At 47.1% G+C, this 23,331-nt stretch overlaps 1 protein-coding gene across 3 annotated transcripts; it reads left to right on the forward strand.

Annotated features, from left to right (window-relative positions):
* Positions 1-8,252: 8,252 nt before the first annotated feature.
* Positions 8,253-20,199, forward strand: TMEM11 (transmembrane protein 11). Of its 3 annotated transcripts, XR_005084951.2 has the most exons (4): positions 8,290-8,360; positions 11,268-11,428; positions 16,514-16,665; positions 19,310-19,398. XR_005084951.2 is itself a non-coding variant. In XM_037163224.2 (2 exons), the coding sequence occupies exons 1-2, from the start codon at positions 8,299-8,301 to the stop codon at positions 19,824-19,826; spliced, it is 579 nt and encodes a 192-aa protein (XP_037019119.1). In that variant the 5' UTR covers positions 8,253-8,298; the 3' UTR covers positions 19,827-20,199. The 3 variants fall into 3 exon arrangements, 1 of the variants encoding a protein (XP_037019119.1); XR_005084950.2 differs by lacking the exon at positions 11,268-11,428 and having other exon boundaries at positions 8,253-8,360; XM_037163224.2 differs by lacking the exons at positions 11,268-11,428; positions 16,514-16,665 and having other exon boundaries at positions 8,253-8,360; positions 19,310-20,199.
* Positions 20,200-23,331: the final 3,132 nt, after the last annotated feature.

The raw sequence follows: 23,331 nt of genomic DNA on the forward strand, positions 1-23,331 counted from the left end.
TCCAACTTCATTATAATTTTTAACTTTTAGAAACCTTGATTTCTAGTGACAAGTATAAGCAAGTAATTAATATTTTTAGATTGGCAAATTTATGAGTATATGTCATAATTTCTAGGAATAGTGTTTTTTCATTAGCAAACACACTCAATTTTAGGAGACTTCAAATAAAGAATAAGATAGACTCATTAACAAATCTAAATTAATGCTTTAGATTTCCTGTAATAAAAAATCCAAAAGTAAGTGCACCTGAGACTCATCTAGTAATTAATGCTTCAGTATTTTGTGTTAATAACTTTAAAAGACATTAACCAAACTTAAACCAGCTTTAATATTAAATATTTTCCCAGAACACGTGATTCTGAAAAAAACTTTGGAAATAGTTCTTATTTTATTACTATGCACATAAACCGTTTTATTAATAATTGCAGAGAAGACAATATATATTTTTATTTGTTCTTAACAACCTTTAAGAAGGGTGGAGAAGTGGGGGTGGAAATATCAGGCTTGGGTTTTGGGTTTTTTTTTTTAAGATTTTACTTATTCACTTTTAGAGAGGAAGAGGAGGGAGAAAGAGAGGGAGAGAAAAATCAATGTGTGGTGGCCTCCCACACCACCAACTGGAGACCTGGCCTGCAACTCAGACACGTGCTGTAGGCCAGGAATTGGACGAGCAACCCTGGTTTTCAGGCTGGTGCTCAACCCACTGAGCCACACCTGCCAGGGCTCAGGCTTGGGTTTTAAAACTTGCACTTTCTCCCACTTTTTACATCACTAATTACCCAGCAGGAAAACCTGTTGAGACTATCAGTGAAAGCTTTAAAGGTCATGAGTGGGTTGTATCAACAAAGAAAGTCTTGATCTAATTTAAGGAATTAACACATGTAACATCCCAAATTGTGTTCAGAGTGGAGGGAAACCCAGTGCCCTGAGGGTGGCCTTACCAAGGACTAGGGCTAGATGCCCCAGGGATGGATTTACCATTCAGACAGGAGCTCAACTCCATAACAAACAAGGGTGGAGGGCAGGCATCCCTTTGGATGTGTGGAATGGTTAGGTCCTGATTCACTGGACCCTGTCAGCCAGGTGTCACCTGGGGACAGAGGTGTGTAGGTGGGTGACTCCATGTCCAGAGGGCAGATTTATATACCATCTTGACATGGACAAGTTTCTTTTTCACAAAGAATTAACTCCACAGCTGACAGGTAGTTTCCCGCCACTGGTGATGAGAAGTACGTGGGATGAATGAGAGAGACTGAGGAAGAGAAGGTAACTCCAGGTACCATGTTGGGTCCCAGAATGTTACCAAACAGGCATTGCCCCAGAGATCTTCCCTGTGCCAGCCTGTGGTATGTGGGCTCTTGACTTCATGAAGGAAAGATTTCACATGATGACTCCAGGTGATTTGGAGAGTACATTTACTAAAGCTGGGGACAGTGAGACAAAGGAAGGGCTTAGGGTAGAAGAAGCAATGGGAGAGCCCAGTGGTGCTCTGCTTTGGCTCCATAGAAACGTTATAGAGGAAAGAAGTGAGCCAAGGCGGGGCTGCCTTAGCTCAGAGAAAAGTCATTGAAAAGGGGCCTTGGAGACAGGTTCAAGGGGGTTGTCTGGTTGAGCTGCCACTGTCTGCTGCTCCCCTAGTTGCAAGTCTTGCGGGGACCCTTAGAGTGTAGGAGAAAGAAAGTAAAAATTTCATGCCCAAGAAGGGTCACAGGCATACTCTAGAGCAAGCCTACAACGGCTCTTTGTCTTGAGGGTTTTTCTTTCTCTTGTGTGAATGAGAATCTTAAGGGAATCTTAGTAATTTAGCAGATTATTCATCAGTTTTCAGGCTCATTTTTAATATGTTGATGTGTCAAAATGAGTGCATAGGGGAATTTGATTATTCTTTTTTCTGTTTTATTATTTTACTCTCATTTTGGATCCACCTGGCTCTAATTAGGTTTTTGTTATTTGTTTTTCTGACTTTACCTGTCCTTGGGTTTTGTTGGCATAAGTGGCATTAATTAGGTCTCTGTCCTCCATGTCCCTGACCGGCATGATTTTAGCTGTGTGTTCTCTGGTCGGGGAGGAGCAGTGCAAGCCACTTGCTCTCAAGGGTCTCGGGTTGGTGAACTTAAGGTTTTGTAATTCACTAGCTGGCTATAAAGTGTTTGAAGTGTCTGGCCTTGTTTCGCTTTTTGTCCTCACTTTCCTATTCCATGTGCCCAGGAGGTTTTCTACCTTCTCACTCTCCTGTCACGGTGGCAGCAGCTGCATGTCAGTAGAGCCCCGGCAAGTGTGACTTCTGGCAGCAGGAATCATGGTTTTTGGAAAATACTATTTTTGTTTTTGCTCTTCTACTTAAATGGCCAGAGTAACTACCTAGTAACTTGGTCCCTCAAGTTACTAGTCCGTGGGTATCCTTACTGCCCTCTTGCTTCTCCTGCCCACCCAATACCTCTGTAAACAATGATCTGATGAAATTCCTTCTGTTTGATATACCTAGGGTGGCTTCCCCCCCTAAATAGACACTGACTAATATAGGTAAAATGATCATTTTATAGTTGAGAAAATTACAGAGAGAGGAAATTACTTAACTGAAGGGCGAACCCAGGAGCTCTCCTCCCTCACTGTATTCCAGCTGCCTTGGTCCCATTCCTGGGCTAAGCTCCAATGGCCCTCCAGAGCCTCACATCTGTTCTCTTGGTGAAGAATAGTCTATCTCCAGCTCTTCTTGTCCACATTCTTTCTCTTCATCCAGGTTCCATGCAAATGTTACATCTTGAAGCAGGTCCTTTTGCACTGTTACGTCATCCTGCTTAATTTCTTCTTACTACTTACACTCTGAAAACATTTATTTACTTAGTTGTTTTCCCACGGGACTGGAAAGTCCATGAGACCAGAAACAATGTTTTTTGTTTGCTTATTTTTGTTTTGTGTTTAGAGAGAGGGAGGAAAGGAGAGAGAGATAGGTAAATAGATAGAAAGAAACATTATTTGTTGTTCCGCTTATCCATGCATTCATTAGTTGATTCTTGTATGCACCCTGACTGGGAATTGAACCTGCAACCTTAGCATATAGAGATGATGCTCTAATCAACTCAGCTACCTGGACAGGGCAATCATATTTTTCTTGCTAACTGCTTTGTTTCTTGTGCCTAAAGCATACCTGGCACTGAGTGTGCACTCAACAGCTATTTGTTAGAACAATTAATAAATTTTAAAAAGTAGTAAGAGAAGTGATATACTGTTTTTTTAGGACCAGCCAGGTCCCAAATTCCCACTGCCTGCCTGTCTGCCAGCAGGTCATGGTCTTATCAGAGTTCCCACTGCATGGGAGCCTATGGAATCCCAATTTCCACCATTTAGGTCTTGCCCTCCAGGGGTGCTCAGTTACTACATGCTGACTAATCTGCCCATAAACCTTCCAGAAGATAACAGTGATCAAGAGGCAACATTCTGCGAGGGGGCTGGGGGGGTCAGCTCAAGTCAACAGACCAGAAGCAGACAGCATGTTAGAAGTTAAGCGCAAGAGGCCGGGAGATAGGAAGGTTGTCCTATCCAGTTGTTCCAGCACTAACACTTCCTCTATGTGCTACACATGGGCCCAGGACCTGTCTTTGTTAGCAATGATGGTGGATTTCTGGAGCTCTTGCGGTGCGGCACCATGGTATACTGTATAATAATATCTAGAACCAGGCAACTTGGGTTGAAATACTGGTGTGTTACGGACTGACAGTGGGACCTTGGCAAGGCATTCAGGTCCTCTTGGACTTGGTTTCCTCATTTACAAAATGAGAATGTTGATTATAACAGTGTCACTTTCATAAGGTTGTTGTGAAGATCAAGAGTTAAGTCACTTAAAATATTTAGAACAGGGCTTGGCACTGACAAGTTCTTCTTGTTACCTTGTGCTCTTCTAAATTCCATACACGTGTCATGTTACATAAGATCTTATGAGGAGAGGTGCTGATATCAACTATATGTTACAAACCATAAAACTGAGAAACGGTAGTAGATAAGCAGCCCCATACCAGAGTGTGCAGCCAGGCTTCAAACGCAGCTGTCTAGAATCCCTAGAAACTCTCTTAATCATTACACCGGACCAGAAAAAACAACCTATCAGTAGGTAATGGCAAAGCAACACGGTAGTTGTTCAGAGGCCTGTAGCACACCCTACAGGAAGGGCTAGTATGTACTTCTGAGGGATCAGACAGGCCCAAAGTCTAGAACAGAAATTTTCAGCCTTTTTCATCTTATGGCACACATAAAGTAATTAATTAAATTCTGTAGCATACCAAAAAAAAGGCACTGTATTTTTGTCTATTTGACAAAAATAGATATAATTTTGATTGATTTACAAAAAAAATAATAATAAAAGTAATTACCTACCTTTTTTGCTCCAAAGTGACTGTTTAAAAAAATCAGGTGTTTATATTTGTAAATAAGGACTCATGGTACTAAGATTTAACCAATCAGAAGCAAATTTATTATGTTACATACCAATAAGATGCAACTCTATTATATGACATATATTTATGATTCAAGACGGGGCATTCACACTGAGGGCTATTGTGTTGGCCGTTATCATTTTTTAAAATATAACAATCTAAGAAAAAAGAGGTCAATGCCCCTGAATAGTCAGGTATTACATGTTTTAAAAATTCTTGCGGCACCAGGTGAAAATTGCTGGTCTACAAATATGGTTGACTGGGAGAGAAAGGCATTCAGGCAAAACATGGAATATCTGGGGACCCACAAACCCTGCATTTGCTATACTGGCAAGTTCCAGGCAGGTGAAAGAGGCAGTTGAAGCTGGAGAAGTAGACAACCTCCAAACTATGGAGGAGTTTCTAGATTGTGCTAAGGACCTTAACTTTATGGAATTTAATGAGGGACTGAGAGAATGTGACCTGGAAGTGTTGCTGGTAGAAGTGGGGTCCTTGCCGTCTCAGAAGAAAAGCATTTCAGGACCACCACTGGAGGGATGTGATGTGGTGATAAGGTTTCTTGAAGCCGGAGCAAACACAGCTCTGTCTCACTATGGAAAAAGTCCAGATTTATCTTCATCAGGCCCAGAAATAGGGCCAGTGTCCAGAAATTCTGTGTCATGCCAAGGCTTAGTCCAGTTTAGTCCCTGTCCCCATCTGGCTAGGTTAGTCTGTTCCCAGCTGTGTTTTGCCTGGTGCTGTGCCCAGACGCACACTTGGAGCATGTGCTTGCAGTTCACATGGCTGCCAGACACCAAGAGGCTGCTAGGTCCACATGGCTGCTATTTAGAAACTGTGTTAGTACAGGAGCACACAGACAGGTAAATGTGTGTTACTGAACCCCATGTCTTTGCTAAGCTTGGATTATATTCTTGGCCTTGGGAAGGACCAGGTGCTCTTTCAAAGTAACCAATCAACTTCCCAACCCTGCACAGGCTTGTGTTCGGTCCTCTACCTAACCAATCTATTTCCTAGGTCTTCTGGGTTCTGTGTTCCTTATCCAACGCAATCCTTTTCCCAGACTAGATAGACAGGCCTTTATGGTCATCACAGTCTAGGTGAATAGGCCAGTTGTACCCAGGAGATTGGAAAGCTGGCATTTCTGTTATTGTAGATAGTTAACTAGTTACTAATAAGAAAGGAAGCAAAGGAGATTAGACATTGAGTTTAATAAACTGGGGAGCATAAGCCTGTTTGCTTAGCTAGGAAGCTATAGCTTCACAAACTCCAGGGGATGGAAGCATTTCTCAGCCAACAGGATTAACATTCCTCTCCCACCCCACTCTGGTACCAGATTGTTCGGGAAGCAGAAGGAGGTAAGCACACGTACAACATCAGTCAAAATGGTGTGGCGGCGGGGGGGGGGGGGGGGGAGATGGGCGCGGAACTTGTCTGTAGAGGACTGTCAGACTAACCTGGAAAGGGTACCCATTGGCTAGGGCAGGGATGTCAAACTCATTTTCACCAGGGACCACATCAGCCTCGAGGTTGCCTTCAAAGGGCCAAATGTAATTTTAGGACTGTATAAATGTAACTACTCCTTAACTAGGGGCAAAGAGCTTGGCAGCACTGCTGCCTGGTAGAAACAAGGTTCTAGGCCAGATAAAACAAGGTGGAGGGCCAGATTTAGCCTGTGGGCCTTGTGTTTGCCACCTGTGGGATAGGGGGTGGATTCATCAACAGCCTGCAAAAGCTTGGGGTGTTGATTGGTTATTTTGAAAAAGCTCTTGGTTATAGCCCCAAGGGAAAAAAGAAGCAATCTCTCTCTCTCTCTCTCTCTCTCTCAGTAACCGTCACTCACCCTGTTCATTCATGTGTTCTCTCTTGCCCAGGAACACACAGCCATGTGGGTCCAGCGGCCAACTGGGGCCCACAGTGGACCACACAGGCTCCAAAGAACTAAGCTTTAACATGAAACAGAAACTCTGGACACTGGCCTTTGTTTTGGCCTTGCTGAGGACATGGTTGGACTTTTTCCATGGTGGGACAAAGGGAGATGGATCATTGGAAACCCAGGGGCAGACTACCTGAATAAACCTTGTCACAGCACAACCTTTCTTGTGTGGGTCCATTAAAATGCTTTTTGTGTGTGTGTGTGTGTGTGTGTGATCTTGTGGAAGAGCCCAATTTCCACCGGCAACACTTCCTTCCTACATGAAGGAAGTAGGGGTGTAATTCTGCTTGGTGGAGCAATGCTTCGATCCCCTGGATTTCCTATGAATGTTTCAACTTCCTAACAAAACAGGCTTATTATCTAATTCAGCTCCCTGGTTGATTAGGCTTCTTAATGTTTGATTTCCTTTTCTCACTTCCTTTACTTTTTTAAAGATTTTTAAAATTGATTTTAGAGAGGGAGGGGTGTGTGTGTGTAAGAGAGAGAAAGGAGAGGGGGAGAAAGTGATTTGCTGTTCCACCCAGATTTGCACTTCTTGGTTCTTGTATGTACCCTGACTGGCAGGGATTGATCCTGCCACCTTGGCATACCTGGACATCACTTTAATGAGATGAACTACCCAACCATGGCTGATCCCTTCCTTTGTTAATATCTAACTACCTATACTAATAAATGAAAACCCCCCAAAAATCCTCATTGGTGAGTTGCATCTACACCTGTCAGCCCTCCTGCCCTGGCTTGCTGAGTTCCCCCTGACCCTGGTGCTGAGAGCAGGTGCAGTGCTTCCTCTGTCTCTAAATCTGGAGCAGATTTAGGCATGAGGTGCTCAAATACTTACGAAACCAATTAATGTCTAGTAATATTGCCTGTGGAAAGGACGGGGACTAGAAGTTCAAAAACAGCAAAGGACTCCCCCCCCCCGCCCCTCAAATTAGCCCACAGGTCTCCAGGAGTCTAGGAATCACTGAGTTTGTTCAGTCCATCCTGACTCTTGACTACAACACGGTCCAGGTAGGAAAATGCCATGTTCTGGGCAGGGCTCCCATCAGATGGGATGATTCATTCAGCACGAGCCTTCAAAGACACCCAAATACGAGATGTTCACTGCGGACTGTGCTAAGGGGTGTGTGGCCGGGACTGAAGGGGCCCAGTGGATCTATCTAAAATGGACTTTTCTCTATGGCAGGAAACTATTTTTCCCTTAGCACTGACCACATGTTGTTCTTTCTTTCTTTGCTTACAGACTCTCTTCCAACAACCTGCAAGCAGGGCCCTGCGTGAAGCCGGGACCACATCTCACCTACAAAGGATTGCGGGAGTAATGGTAATTTGGGGAATGGAGCCGGAACTGCGACCGCCTCCCAGAGCGCCCGGGGGCGTCTCCCGCCCCTCCGTAACCTTAATAGTCAGAGCCAGCTGTCAAGGGCAGGTTCAGTCCCCTTCGCCTAAGGCAATGCCGAGGAGCAAGACGTAACGCGCCAACTGCCGACACAACCTAGAAGTGCGGCGCCCAGTCGGCGGCGGCAGGTAACTCCGCGACACCTCTCGCGCGGCACTCTGGGAGTTGTAGGCACCTCCCATTTCACTCCGCTTTAGCTTCTTGCTCTCGAAGCCCCAGCACGTAAGAGCGGATGGGAGCCTGACTCCCAAGCCGTGAACTTTAGGGAACTTCAATTTCTAAAAAAGTGAGTGAACAAGGCCCTCCCTAGAACAGCCCCGTGTACACCGCCGGGGGTGAGGACTACATTTTCCAGGGGACCTCGGAGAGGCGGGCTACCGGAGCGCGGTGCATTGTGGGCATTGTAGTCCAAATATGTCTCGGGTTCCACCTCCTGAGCGGTCTCGTGTTGCAGAGCGTACTACATTTCCCTTCCGCCCGCCCGCTCTCCCTAGGCCTCCTTGGCGCGAGACATTTGCGAGCAGAGTGTCTCCAAGATGGCCGCGTGGGGAAGGAGGCGTCTTGGCCCGAGCAGTAGTGGTGGCAGCGCCCGAGAGAGGTGAGATCGGAGGTTTTTTGCTCGCCTCCGGGCATGTGGCTCAGGAGCCGATGACCCGGTGAGGCCTCCTGTGGGTGCAGAGCTCTCCCTGCCTTAGCTCTTAAGCTGCCTTTTCTCGCCCACCCTTCTTCTGTTCCTCAGCTGGGCACGCGGGGTTCCAGTCTGAGCTGACTCGGAATCTGGGTGGGAACCGGCGCCCGACCAAGCTGGGTCGAAGCGGACTCCACCGAGGGTTTAGGGCCTGGGCCGAGCCTGGGGCCACGCCAGCTAAAAGGACCTGTCCAGCTCCCCGCGGGGCGAACGGCGTCCAAGGCTCCCGTCCCGCCTGGCCACACTCGGGCCATCACAGCTGCGGCCCCAGAAGTGGCGAGGAATGGCTCCCGGGAGGGAGGAGGGGGAGGCCACAGAACGGGCCAGTTGCGGGAGGGTAAATGTGTTCTGCACTTTTACGCCAGGGAGCCCTAACCCTCTCCAGTTGTGTTTCTCCGGCCGACAGCCGGTTACTTCCCTGAGAGGGGATTTTTACTACTCTTAGATGGATTTGTGCAAGCGCGCCTTCCGTGAAAGTCCTTTAAAGTGACCTTTCCTAATGAATGGTGTGTGGGTAGTGAGCTAGGAGTTTGTTTTTTCCAAGGTGGATCTTGGTTTAGAGAACTGATTTCTAGAGGATGAAATTGCAGTAGTTTTCGTGTTGAACTTAGAGTTTTTGATTCTGGAAAGCAGTTTCAGCGAATAGAAGCCACTAGAAGTTTGGGTTATGATGTGCACTGGTGGAGTCACATGGATAAACCGTCTTGCTGATTCTGTTAGGGTATAATTGGTATAGCAGAGGACAGCAAAAAAGGGAAGTTTTTATGTTTGCTCTTTTTGTCTTTTTGGTGAAGGTTGTTAAACAGGAAAGTTCTCTTAATCTCCCCCCCTTCCTTTTCCCTCCACTATTCTGCATTATTCCTTTTCTTTGCCTGATTCCATCAAATATTTGTTGCTATTGCCTGCAGATGTTTTTCCCAGCCTAGGAGATTATTTCTGTTTGGCAATTTCAGACAGACTCCTTTAGCTTGTATTTTATTCTTTAACTCAGTTGTCCAGCATTGTTTGTTCGGAATTTCCTGTTCCTTGGAAAAGCAGTGAATGGCAAGCAGATATTTCTGTTTCTCCAACTCCCAACCTTGTATTTCTTAGAGCAGACCATAGAAATAAATGAAAGAAGGGACCTCAGTGATTCCCAATGTTCTTTAAAACTAGGAAACATTTTCAAGATATTTAATGCAAACATTATTAATCTTACCAGTAATTTCCTTTAGTAGGAAATAACCTGTTTAAAAAACTTAAAAGAGTATCAGAGAGAAAGGCATTCCTCCCTGCTGGATAAAAACAACTGAAAGGGTCATATTGGGATGCCCCAGACATCATACAGGCAGGGGCTGTTAGCTTTCACTGGCCTAAAAATACTAGATATTGGGGGTGTTTTTTCCTTCGTTGGAGACAGTCATTAATTAAAAACTGAGCTTGCAAACCAACAGTCCATATACTATTCTTTGGGGGGTTTTTGGACCCTCAATTTAGAGAATTTAAATTAGTTTCCAGCATTTATGAATTGAAAGATTTTTATTATACACACACACACACATACACACATACACACGTCCACCCCACCCCACCCTCTGTATTTGAAAAGAGTGGTGGCTGACGTTTTTCGGTCAGGTCAAGTGCTTTCTAGTTCATCAGTCCTCACTTGACGGCTTGATTTATTGCCATTACCTGCTTGGTCTTCTTAGGTGTCAGGTCACAACCTTTGGCCAGGAACTGAGTGCTCTGCTGACACATGCAGATGTTGTGTGTTAGCTGGGAATGGGGCATCTGGTTTTGTGGTTTGGGTGATACCATCTCTCCTAGATAATGCACTGTTGAGGGGATTACCCCTCAGTTGGCACCATCTGTCTCCCTTCCAGGTGATATGCTGTGGTAGGGGTGGAGGTGTGGGGGAACATATGGGCACTCCATTTGCCTTTGCCGTGAGGCCCTAGCTGGTGGAGTCAGGTTTCCCTAAGGGCCTGCCATGCTGAGGGGGGCAGGGGGTGGAAACATAATCCTCCCACCCCCGCCACCACCACCCCACCCCTGCCAGCTAGCTACTTCTGGGCACACCTCCATTCCTGTTCTGTGGGTGGGAAGACTGGGTGGGGCAGGCTGGATTAATTGATTGACAGACACCATAGATTATGAGGCCCCAGCATATTGGCTCTTATGACTGAAATATGGCTGTTTATGGCTCTCTTAAAAGACTTTGTTCCATGTCACATTGGTGCTCACTCAAATCTCGGCTCTGCATTGTAAGACCACTTTCCCGAGTTGCTGCACAAACCTGATTGGAATCTGCTTTATGCTGAAACTGAAGGAAACATTGTCTGGTTTGGGACACTGGTGGGAACAGAGCAGTGCTTTGGGCACACTTTACAGATAGGCCAGTGGTTACAGACTCCAGAGCAGGCCTTCTATTTAAAGGCTCTGGAGCCAGATTGGCTATAAGGATTACTGTCGTCAGCTATGTGTTAGTGATGGTTGAGTTTAGAACAAACAGTGTGTGGAGTCTAGTTTTACCTGTTTCTTGAGTCTAGAGCTGTGTTTATTTAGTAGCCACTAGTCACATGTGGCAGTTGAAATTAAGTAAAGTAGAATGAAAGATTCAGCTCCTCACTCATACTGCCCACATTTCAAGTGCTTGGTATTGGTAGCCATGTGTGGCTGTGACTGCCATCTTGGATAGCACAGATAGAGAACCTGTCTGTCACAGTGGAAGTTCTATCGATAGGACAGTGCTGGTCTAGGCTAGGACGGGAGGGGGTGGAAATATCAAAATGAAAGCTTCTTGCATGTTGATTTTTCTCTTCACTCCATTAAATCTAGGAAATCAACAGTGTTTGTAATGAAGAACATCAGACTCTGAGCTGTAACCCGAATTCTTGTCCAAAATTCAGCACTCTGGCAACGAACACATGAAACAGATTGCCACTTGGCCTGTCGACGTCTTTGAGACACATTTGCCCAACTAGGAAGGCACAGTGCAGGTATCCGTGTGTTCTGCCACTTGGGTGCCGACCCAGCTCAGCTCACAGATCATCCACCTGTCCCCTTGGGCTGCTTGTCTCATTGTCAGGGCCCCTGAGCACCCTGAACACTCTGTGACTGCTCCCATCTCCTGTCTTTCTCCTCACATGAAGGTGCACTCCATCTGGTTCTGATTGTTGTTGAAGGCAGCAGCCCTGCTTAAAGGCCTGAGGTGTTAAGAGGGTCTGGCATGCTAGACTAAAGGCTCAGGTTTTCAGGTGAAATCACTTTTTGCAGCCTGACCCTGCCCTGGCAGGTGTAGCCATCTGCTACTGTACTTTTAGGCAGCCGGTTCTGGGGGATTACTTGCATGTCATTCTGTAGCACACTTTATTCCTTGGTACTTGGTCTTTTGACAGCTTTGCTTTAATCTGTGAATCAAACAGATGTGGTTCTAGGCGGCTGGTAGGGGTTCACTTCCCAGTTCAGCTGAGCCATGTGAGTAGGTGGCACACATTCCCCTCATTCTGATCTAATTCTTTCCTTAAGGGTTTGTGGTAGTTGACCTCTCATGACAGACTCCCATTGTGGCTCTAGTGTGTTGTGTAAATGTTGTTTCCTCCTGGTCTGGATGAGCCACAGAGGCACAGCATCTGCACCCAGGTCTGTACCTGAGGTCTCGCCCAGCTGGCTGCCAGAAAGTGGACATGTGCATAACAGGCCATATGCTCTGATCCCAGAAGTTGGATACCATAGGTTAGGATCTGCTAGGGTTCATTGTCTTCCTTGATTCACTTGAGCAATCTGGACTCCAGCTGCAGTAACTTGTGCCTCTGTGGTTTAATGCTTTAGCCTGCATTCCTGTTCAGGGCCCAACTTGCTGAAACAGAGGAATGATCTGTCCAGGAAGGTGAGGAGGCTGAGGCCAGGCCTGAATTTGCTTTTCTGCCCTGAGCCTCAGAGAGAGAGAGAGAACAGGGTCGGGGGTGCTCTCGAGCACTCCACAAAGTGAGCACACACAGGAACCTCCTTGCTACCACTGTGTTCTGTCCTGGCATCAGCAGCAACTTTATGGGCCACAGGGTTCTTGGGAAAGCTAATAATCACTTAATAGCCATAACAGTTCTTTAGCTCTAGGCTCTTCATTAGGGTGGCCACTTGAGACTTTCAAGCATTTGAAATGTGGCTCATGTGTCTGAGGAACTGAATGTTTTAATTTTACTTAATTTTAACAGCTGCATGGACCTTAAATTGGGTGGTGCTTTGCAGCTGTCACCTAGCCCCCATCCCATCTTAAATGAAGTAGTCTGGGAGAGCTAGGCCTTTGCCCCATTTGATACCAGGGAAGCTGGCTCATAGTAGCAAGGGAGTTTGCCCTCGGACACAAAGCCTCTAAGTGACTGAAAGGGAACTTGAATCCAGGCCTCTTGATTCCCACACTTGGTGCACTGTGTTCTTGTTCCCAAAGCTGAGAGCTACTCAGTTACCAGAGCGAGCAGAGAGGAGGAAAGTGTTCTCTTGCATGTGGCAGATGAAATTGTCAGGTGCCCTGTGGAAGCAAGTTCCTTGACCTATTTGGAACTCTTCTCAATATTTTGGGCTACTTGCCTGTGCCCTTTTGTCCTGTCTGGTCTTTATGTCTGCAGCATAGAATTTTACTGCTTTCTTCGGCTTTGGAGAAAGCAGTTTTTGGTTAGCCAAAACTGGGTTTTCTTAGACCTGGGAGGTATAGGTATAGGTAGAGGTATCAGTGTCTCACATGTCATAGGTAATCAAGTGACCTCATGCTAATTAGGTAGAAAGCGCAATGACATGTGGACCTAGTTTAATTAAATGTGTTCTCTTGATTACTCTAATTTGTTTTCCTTTCTGTCACTTATTTCAAACATGCTTCCACTAATGCTTGTCACTTAGTCAGACCCAGTGCTGGGGATGCTAGGATGAAAATGCACACTCTGCTTCCAAGGAGCTTGGAGTCAACATCCTTTTGTGTTTCAGATGGAAGCTCATGCCTCAGTCCTGCCTGGGAGCCCAGGGCCACTCCAGGAAATGGGCCTAAGCAAAGGCTTTCACTCTGGTTGTATTTGGTTCTGGATCCAACATGACCAGAAAAGGACAGTGGCTTGCAGGTCCTCTTGGCCAGTGCTCCTTTGAGTGCAACAGGAACATGGAACTATCCTTATTCTCACTGGCAGGACTGCAGAGGGCTGAGACCAGCACGATACCTTGCCATGACCCTGTGCTCAGGCTCACGCAGACCTGTGGAGGTGGTGGGCTTGCTCTTTGCAATCACAGGCTTCTCTGCAGCAACCAGAAGCTGCTGTAGGGGAAGTGAGCTGCCTCCTGCTCCCCTTGGTTTTGGAGGGCTCATGGCTCTCTGGTCTCTTCACCCCAAGGGATATAGAGCTGTTGAACAACATTTTTTTCCCAGAGAAGCTTTATAATTAATGTTTCCATTATTTTTAAAAAGTACATGTTAATTTTTTTAAATACAAAATTCTAAATATGAAGAAAAATAAAATTTAAAAGTCACCTGCTAGGCCACTATCCAAAGAAAACCATTATTGACCATTTTTGTGTATAACATCTTTGATTACCATAATTTTTAAATTTGTAAAACTGTGCTCAACACTCAGCCGAAGAAATAGAAAACTAGCATTACCCTGGCTGACGCGCCCCTCCCTTTAGGCAGAGGCTACCTCCCTCCTGAGTTTTCTGTCATTTCCTTGCTTTTCTTCATAGTTACCATACATGAACACATTCCTAAATAGCACTGGGATCCTTTAATTTTGTGTGCTTGTGAATTGTGTATGTGAAACATTCAAATGCATGTGTTCCACACCTGCTTTCCCTCTATCAACCGTGTGATGAGCCATGAAGTGTGCAGCTATAACTCCATTCTTTTTTGCTCTTTTGGAGGATGTCAAAGTTTTATCTTGCCGGTAATTTTACTTTCACCAAACAGTGCTGCTCTGAACATTCTTGTGCAGCTCTGACTATTGGGGAGGTATCTCCAGATTTTGGGATTTCATGTTTGTGAATACTTGTGATCCCAGATTCCTTTGAAATCAGCTTTGCAGTGGTTTGGGGGACCAGGAGGTACCCAGATCCCATGGGAAGCCAGCATTTCTAGAGGACTCCTTTAATGAGTATTTCCTGAGTACTGCCAGAGCTGATTCAGAGGGGAGGAGGGTCAGGTCTCAGGCTGAGTGGTTGAAGGCAGAAGAGAAAGCAAGTTCAAGAACCCCAGTCACAAGTGCAGTGTCTGCAGCCTCCACTTGAGCTCACATAGGCTGATGCTCCGCTCCATAGGCTCGGTGAAAGGGCTCTGCATGTAGAGTGATGCCAGCACTGGCAGAGGCGGTTTGGTTGGAAGACTAGCCCTGGGCTGAGAGCACTAAAGGTTCAAGTCATTTGGCAAAAGGGGTTGCCTCTTTTCTCTCTGAAGCCACTTCGTTCCCCTCCCCAATGACGTAATTCTCAGGTATTTGTATATCTGTCCAGAAGTATACTATGCATATAAAAGGAAATGCACACCTTTTTAAAAATACCCTAAAGGTAGCATACTGTAAATACTGTTATGTACTTGTCACTTAAATTTAGTTCTTAGAGGCTTTTCTGTTATCAATGTTTCCTCCTTTTTTCAAATTTTTATTTATTGTTTTTAGAGAGAGAGGAAGGGAATGAGAGACAGACGTTGATTAGTTGGTCTACCCATCCATGAATTCGCTGCTTGATTCCTGTATGTGCCTTGACTGGGGATGGAACCCCAGTATATCAGAACAGTGCTCTAGCCCTGAGACCGAGAGGTTCTGATTAGTTTTTTTTTAAATCTGCTCCTGTGTACTAGGTTCATGTTGGGGATTGGCTGGTGATGCTCTGAAGTGGTTCAAGGCAACCTTCTAATTGGATTCTTTCCTTAGCTGGGTTATAGCTGACCCAGAAACAAAAGCAAGCCATATGGGGATGGGTGCTGGGGTAGTTCTCCCCAGGGTGTTCCCTGCTACTAGGTTTCTGAAGTACCAGTTCTTGTTAATCATACAGAACTGAATCTGCTGGTTTGGGCTGCCTTTAAAACCTACATTTGCAGGGGCAGACAGTGTCTCAGCTGCCACAGCCCAGGTGGAAGGGGTGGGTACTGACTACTTGGTGGGGAAGGGCCTCTGACAAAGGGGACCTTTTACTCGTGCATCCATGTTTGTTTTGAACTTTGCTTTTTCCTCCTTGTCCATCATATGGAATCCTAGAAATCTTCTCTGGATTTCAGATTTCATCTGTTCCCATTGGAAATTAAGAATCCCTTTCCTGAATGGGGGATAATTGACTTTGGCTTTACATAAGGCATTGGTGGGCCTCTGGGTGGTGTGTGCAGCAAACCCAGCTGGGCTGGCTGTCAAGACCACCTTGTTTGAAGGTGCCTAGAAGTTACTCCAGTGTGGTTATGCTCTTGTCTTCACACTATGGAGAGTTGGTTTATGACGATGGGATAGGAGTGGGGTGATTTGCCCACACTAAGACGGGGCTCCAGGAAGTAGGGCATGGTTTGGCCGGCTCAGGACATGAGTACGAGGTAGTACATGCACCTATGTCTGCACATGCTTCTTCGAGTTGTGGTGTTTATGACTACCCGTGGCCATAGTGCAGGGTGACCAACTGCCTATGCCTGCCCACTGTGGCTCCTGTGCTTTTGGGACTGATGTGGGCACACTTGACCAGAGCAGTGAGAGGTACTGGCCTCGTATGCCTTTCCAGGCTGTATGGGACCTGTGGACACACGTACTAATCTGTGTTACCAAACAACAGGAGGTGGCCTTGCCTACCATGTTTACCTGAGGAACCGGAGGGCATGTTCTCCTCTGCCCCCGGGATGGCTTTGGAAAGGTGTACCTGGGTGCAGGTGGATGCCAGTGGGGCTTGCAGAGACAAGGGCCAGGGGACCTGGGGAGGTGCTCAGTCAGCAGGGGGTAGGGTGAGGCGGGATCTGCCCCACTGATGTGTTCCTGAGGTGGAGTAGTCTGTGCCAGGTGCTATGATTCCACCTGGCATTTTTCTTACTGGGCCTAAAGGTGTTTTTTGTTTGTTTTTTGTTTTTTTATAACTTTTAGGATGGCTACAATCCACTGGGCAGAGAAGGGCCCTGCATGACTGAGGGAGATTTGGGGCCTGGCAAGAACATTCTGTAATCCCAACCTTGATAACGACGTTTTGCTTTGAGTGCTCCAGGTGACTTTGTGGCCAGAAAGCTTCCAACAGTGAGGTAATAGTTAGCAGGACATACGACTGACTAGGAAGTGCCCCCTCTTCAGTTCACAGATCATGAATGATCTGACCTCTCCTCTTCCCTTGTCCTTATCTTTCCCCTCTTCCTCTCTCTTAGCTGATGAACTTGAGAATACAAAGAAAGTCTCTGGGCCAGGATCTCCTGCTAGGGAGCCCATCTGCTCTGGTCCCTGCACACTTTCCTATCTCATGGGACTTCCTCTTAGGTTCCCTTCTTTGCCACCTTTAGGCTCTGTAGTACTGAGTCCTGCCTGGGAGTGATGATTGAAATGACCTCTGTTTTATCTCTGAATTAAAACCAAATGGAGAAAGTCCATAAAGGCCTCCAAAGAGAAAGCCCAACTTTTCCTGTTTCATACACTTCCAGTGGATTCTTACAGAAATGGCTCATTAACACCCTGGAAAGGTGGCCCCGAGCACTCACGTAGTAGCAAGGTGCTTGGCAACATGCTATGGTTAGGAGGCTTCTTGTCTGACCCCAGGGAATGGCTCCTCCCCAGTGCACACAGTTTAATTAGGGTTTTTTATTTAATTAGGAGGCTTCTCCGAGCTTAGCTGAATTATGGTTAACTTTTCAGGATGAAGAGTTCCTGAGTCCCAGGCAGTGTTTTTTGTTAAAGTGGCTCCACCTGTGAGTGGGGACCCATCCCAGAGGATGCTCCACCCACGGCACTTGGTGGCACTACCAGCCCATTACCCACGACAGCTCTCATTCTAATGTGACCACAGGAGAGCATTAGTCATTGTCCAACAAAAGGGAAACCCTGCTCTTAGATTTGCTTATTTGTTTGCTAAAAGCAGCTTTTACTGTGCTGAATCCTTCCTGCTCTCTGATCCCCTGTCCTTTGTCCTTAACGTTTGCTGCTAACAATCCATTTTCCACCACCTTAACATGTAATTGCTTTTATCTTTGAAGGAGGGCTGGGACCACCTTAATCCTGAACACAGGGTCTCAGGGGTGACCTTATTTTCAAAGACTTCACTGGGCCATAATGTGCATGTTTGGTGACCAGGAGGCTCTGGGCCCAGCTCCCCTGTGGTTTTGCTCTAAGTGGCCATGTGGTGTGCATGTGCTGGACCATCTGAACCCCTGGGCCTGGGGCCGGTGAGCATTCAGGGCTGTACTTCCTGTTGGATGGTCAGAGCTTCATGGGTGGGCCATGCGTCCCTGGTGTGTCCCAACTCATGGATCCAGAGGCCCAGGTGGAGGGTTGTGGTCCCAGGTGGAGAAAACAGTAACTACCAGGAGCCAGGTGGGGGGCCAGAGGTTGCTGAAGGAAAGGGGCTGGTTTTCACTGAGGCATGTGACAAAATGGCTCTGCACAGCCTGTATTAATATGGGTTAAGCAACTTAATCCCATCTCAAGGATTGTGTCTAGCAGTGTTCTCAGAGGCTGGGCTAAAGAGGGCTTCTAATCTCACATACCACAAAACTAGGAGAAACAGTGTACATGCTGGACAGCACTTTGGAGTTCAGAAAGGTCTGGACAGGCTGAAACAAGCCAGGTGAAAATGAATAGTTGTGTGCAGGTCTGTGAGAAGGTCTGCTTGTCAGGGGTGTGGGAAGATTCTGCTTTGGATGGGAAGTTTGCATTAGAAAGTCCTCAGACTGAGGAATCTTGAAACTGCCTAAAATGCCCCTTTGGCCCGTGGTCACTGCTGCTGTTTGGCCTTGATGCAGAGCCTAGCCTTTCCGAAGGCTTCATTTTGAGGGTCCTGTCACTCATCCCTGGTACTGGGGGAAAGTCAGGTCAACTCAGCCACTTGAATTGCATCTTTGTGAATAGTGTTTCTTATGAGAGAGAGAGAAGCATTTACTGACAATAAACACAGTTCTGGGCTATAGGGTCAGAATGAGCAGGCATACCTGGGGACCCCATTTGATCTTTATGTCCATTGAGTGTCAGAGTCATGACTGTTCTTGAGATGCCTTTTTCTAATTAAATCAAAGTATTGCCAGCCTGGGGAGGGCCATGTGGGCTTTGTGCAGCATCCTTCTGCAAGGGTCAGAGGAGTTTGGTTCTCATTCACCCAAGACAAAAAATGACCCCGTTTACCTTGTGTTCTGCAAGTCAAGGATGACTGCTTTAGAACCATGCAAAGTGCAATGTGTTTGGTGTTATCTGCCTCAGGGGTCTGTTGGTTTCCATCAGAGTGTCCCACAATTGCCCTGATCAACCAAGAGCAGCTTTCATCCTGCCAACCCTAGGCTTCTGTTCTGGGTGTATTAATGTGATTTGGGGCTGAAATCCTTCTTGTTTCCTTGGAGCCCCTCTGCTAATGCTCAGACCTGCCCGTCCACTGCAGTAGACTAATTGCCAGGCCAAATGCGTATTATAGATTGTCAGCTTCTTAGAGGTCAGGGTACTCCTTTTCCTGCATCTTTTTATATTTATTTTATTCTTTCAGAAAAAGTTCTTTACTGATTATCTTGAATATTGGGCTTTAAGGGAGACAAAAATGAAAAGATCAGTGAGATGTTTTTGTTGGTGAGAGAGCAGGCTGTCTGCGGAGCCTGAGGCCCAGACTCCCCTTCAGGGGGCTTGCCCTCGCATCTCAGCAAAGACATGGAGTCAGTGCTGCCAGCCTAACCTTGTCCTTTTCCCACCCTCCATCCTAAGGGTGAGCTTGTCGGCCACAGACTGTTACATCGTGCATGAGATCTACAATGGGGAGAACGCGCAAGACCAGTTTGAGTATGAGCTGGAGCAGGCCCTGGAAGCCCAGTACAAGTACATCGTGATCGAGCCCACTCGCATCGGTGACGAGACTGCCCGCTGGATCACCGTGGGCAACTGTCTGCACAAGACCACTGTGCTGGCAGGCACTGCTTGTCTCTTCACCCCATTGGCACTGCCCTTAGATTATTCCCACTACATCTCCCTACCCGCTGGTGTGCTGAGCCTGGCCTGCTGTACCCTCTATGGAATCTCCTGGCAGTTTGACCCTTGCTGCAAGTACCAAGTGGAGTACGACGCTTATAAACTGTCCCGCCTGCCCCTGCACACACTCACTTCCTCCACCCCTGTGGTGCTGGTCCGGAAGGATGACTTGCACAGAAAGAGACTGCACAACACGATAGCGCTTGCTGCCCTCGTGTACTGTGTAAAGAAGATCTACGAACTCTATGCTGTATGATTTCAGTTAGAACAGGGAGAGAAGCCAACAACCCAACCCATGGGAGACAACAGAGTATTCAGATTGCACAGTAACATTTTTTTTGCTCCATGAGGCAACGGAGTCCAGGAAGCTGTTTGGGTTAATAGTTGTTATTTAAAAAAAATAACACACATCACAAATGTACCAAGGGTTTTTCCAACTCATCACACTTAAGATGTGGATTTCCGTAACCCACAAGGGAGTCTGAGACTGCAAGTCTGGGCAGTAGAATGTCGATGGAAGCTGAGGGAGTATGAATGCTTGGGGTAGGGGTCTTTAAGGATATTGTTTAACTGTTATCATCCAGAGCCAACCAGAAGCTGTTGACCATTAAAAATGATGAACATTTCAATTCCAGGTGTCTGTTCTTTCCATGACTGTGCCTGCAGCAGTTGCTGCAGTCTGTCTGTGGTAGGGTGTCACTGAAGCTGCCCTGCTCCTTGGATAGGATGACAAGGCCTAGAAGTCACTGGGTCTCTGGGTCCATGTGGAGAACTAGGGCCTGTGACCTCTTGTCCAGATTCTGATTTAGGAGGACACTAATGTCTGCATATTTTTAAAGCACTGAAGCTATTCCTGGTGTTAACCAAGTCCAACCCACTCCCCAAGGCTGAGGGAAGAGCCCTTGAGGAAGCCTCTTCAGCACCCTTACCTGCCCACCTGGTACCCCCATTCCATAGGTGCCAACTCCTCCGCACCTCTCTCCCCACAACAAACATAGTATATGCATCATCTTCCACATTTCCCCTACAGCTTTTGGTAAATGGAAAATTATCCCCTCCACAAAGAAGTTGGGCCCCCTGCCTTAACTGCAATTTTAAGGCCTCTGCTCTCAGCCATTCTTGAAGAGCTTCATAGCACTTCTGAAGGGCCCATCTTTCAGAGGCAGCCAGACTGAGTTTCCGCCTACGTTTAAAGGACCCATCTGGAAGATCGTACCAGGGAGTAATGAAGGGGTGCATAAGGTATCAAGGGGGTAACTGGGCTCTTTTCTGCAGGGAGAGATCCAGAGCTTTAACAAAGATTTCAGAAGGGACCTGTGGCCCACCAAGGTTGAGAAACTGATATAAGGGTCCTAGAGATAGTAATTCAGTTGAGTGCTAGGGGCTAAAATAGTGCTGGGTAAACACAACGGCCTACATGGTAGTCTGGCCATCTGGATCACAGTAAACTGGTAGTAACTTGTGCATTGCCCACAGCTGCTCGGGTGTTTGCTGGTTCCTGGGTGGGCATGGTGGGTCTTCTGTAGTCACCCAGATCTGGCCCTGCCTGCAGATCAGATTTCATGGGGGAGGCAGCTAGAAGCAGACAAGCGGTGGCCATCTCAGGTCAGCAGAACAGAAGCACTTGCCAGAAACAAGCCAGGTGCACTGAACAGTGATTCCAGATTCTGAAATGCCACCTTAATTCTGTATCCCGTGCCAGAGAGGAGAGGATGTGGTGTTGTGGACTACAGGGCAGGGATGGACAGCAAGACAGCCACACCTGCCAGGTCTGGATGGCCTGTCCTGCTGTGGGTGCTGACTCATCTGTTCTGCCACCTTTTACAAAGATGTCACTGACGCGTGGGAAATGCTATTGTGTAACATACCACAATGCTCTCAAACATTAAATAACTACCAATGGAGAGAAAGCAGAGGCCAAGTTAGCTAGGCTCTCTGCTCTGCACGGTCCACATACATGAGTCCTCTGTGTACTATTTCAGTGAATGGATCATGCAGTCGACCTGGTACCTGAGTGTTGGTAACCACCCTGCCTGGTTTCAGGAGCTGTAAACCCCCCCATAGATAAGGCTGAGTGAGCAACCTCCAGAATGCAAGCCACAAGGAGACAGCTTGTCTCTTGGTAGCAAACGCTGCCTCTACTTACTCCCCTGCCCCCAAAGCTTGGTCGGAAGTCAGTGACGGGTAAGACCCCTCAGAGGGGCAACCTAAGCCAGACTCGATCACTTGGGAGACCATCATGGAAGGACTCGGGGGGCTGCAACAAAGAGGGAGTGATGGACCCATGCCCCTGGCTATTCTGACATAGCCAGAGTCCCCATGTCCTCTGGGAGAAGCATTTTTCTGGCTCTAATCCACTTAAACCTGACAACCTGTGATAGGGGAGGCGGTGCTGCCCCTTGCCAGCTAGAGTGGGATCCAGGGTGATCTGGCATAAGAAAGAATTCCTAACAACCCTGTGAAACCTGATTCGCTAAGAATGCTTTTAGTCAAGTGATAAAAGCCCGAGCAGAAAATGAATTTGTTTTCCCAAAATCTTATAGCCCTTTAGCTAATAGACCCTGACTCAGAAGAAGCCCTAATAGTTCTCTGTATGCTATCTACTGTTTACTGCCTGACAATAAGTTGTACCTGAACTCCTGTGCAAAAAGCCCAATAAAAGCCTGTCTAGGCAAGGGTCAGGGTGCTCTCCCCTTGAGAGAGTTGCCAGGCTGCTCCGAGGCGCTCCCCCCTTGAGGGAGTAGCTGTGCCGTCCCTTTTCCTCCACAAGACTTGGTAGTCCATGTGACTTTGATTTTCCATCCATAACGCTGTGGGCACTGCAGGCCAGTGCCCGCCTCCCTCCAATTTCAGAGAAGAGCAAGAGCCCAACTCATCAGGAAATGTGGAGGAGCAGACCGTAGCTAACTTTTCCTATGTCTCTGTCCTTGATACAGTCTCTACTGCCTCCAAAGTAGTGTTCACATCGGGTTCAGCAGCTGTCAGTCTCTGAAGAGGAAGGGCACTCTCTCCTCAGTGCCTCATGGGAACCAGGCAGTGTGCTCAGGGAGCTGTGCACTCACGCCATTGAATCCTGCATGAGCTGCTGTCACTCAGCAGAGCAGATGTGCAGTGCTTCTGTCTGGAAAAACTCACTTGGTTTTGTTTTACAGACTGATTTTATCATTAAGTGCAAGACAGCTTGCTTCTGCCCTCAAACCAGTGAAACACCAGGAATCTTGAACAGTAAAGTGGAAAGTACCTTTGAACTGTCTCTGAAGGCAGGACTACTTCAGAATCATGCTTTTCAAACCTGCCCAGCAGAATTCAAGGATGAAAGGGATGAGCAGGGAAAACCACCTTTGAGGACAGAAAAGAGAAACAAACACTACTACCACTGGTGGCAGATGTTCATATTCAAGCATGGGTTTGGGACTCCACTCCGAGAGCCAAAGGCCAAGCCATTCCTGGGCCAGCTCCCATCTTTGGAGTGCTCCCGCCTGTGCAGGGTGCACCTGTCCTCAGGAAAGTGCTGCATTGCCGTCCACATTGCCACCACTGCAGCAGGCTCCACAGGCCTTTACCCAAACAGTGCTCTCCAGGCAGGGGTGTAGAACTCCAGAGGCACCCAGATGGCTTTAGGTGTAACATGGACATCAAAGAACACTGCATCACTGGTCCTTTTTAGTCCTTTTCCTTGTCCTTGAAGCTACCAGGAGCATCTGTGCACCTGATATTGCCAATCTGCTCACAAGCAGATGGGCTTTAGACACAGCCTTTAG

Source organism: Artibeus jamaicensis, unplaced genomic scaffold (assembly GCF_021234435.1).
Source record: "Artibeus jamaicensis isolate MK-2021 breed Jamaican fruit bat unplaced genomic scaffold, CSHL_Jam_final contig_419, whole genome shotgun sequence".
Taxonomy (NCBI): domain Eukaryota; kingdom Metazoa; phylum Chordata; class Mammalia; order Chiroptera; family Phyllostomidae; genus Artibeus; species Artibeus jamaicensis.

Bases quoted from the DNA above. Each gene is read 5' to 3' on its own strand.
- TMEM11 (XM_037163224.2), top strand. From the start codon at position 8,299: ATGGCCGCGTGGGGAAGGAGGCGTCTTGGCCCGAGCAGTAGTGGTGGC. The intron at 8,361-19,309 runs GTGAGATCGGAG...CTCCATCCTAAG, and splicing joins GGTGGCAGCGCCCGAGAGAG to GGTGAGCTTGTCGGCCACAG.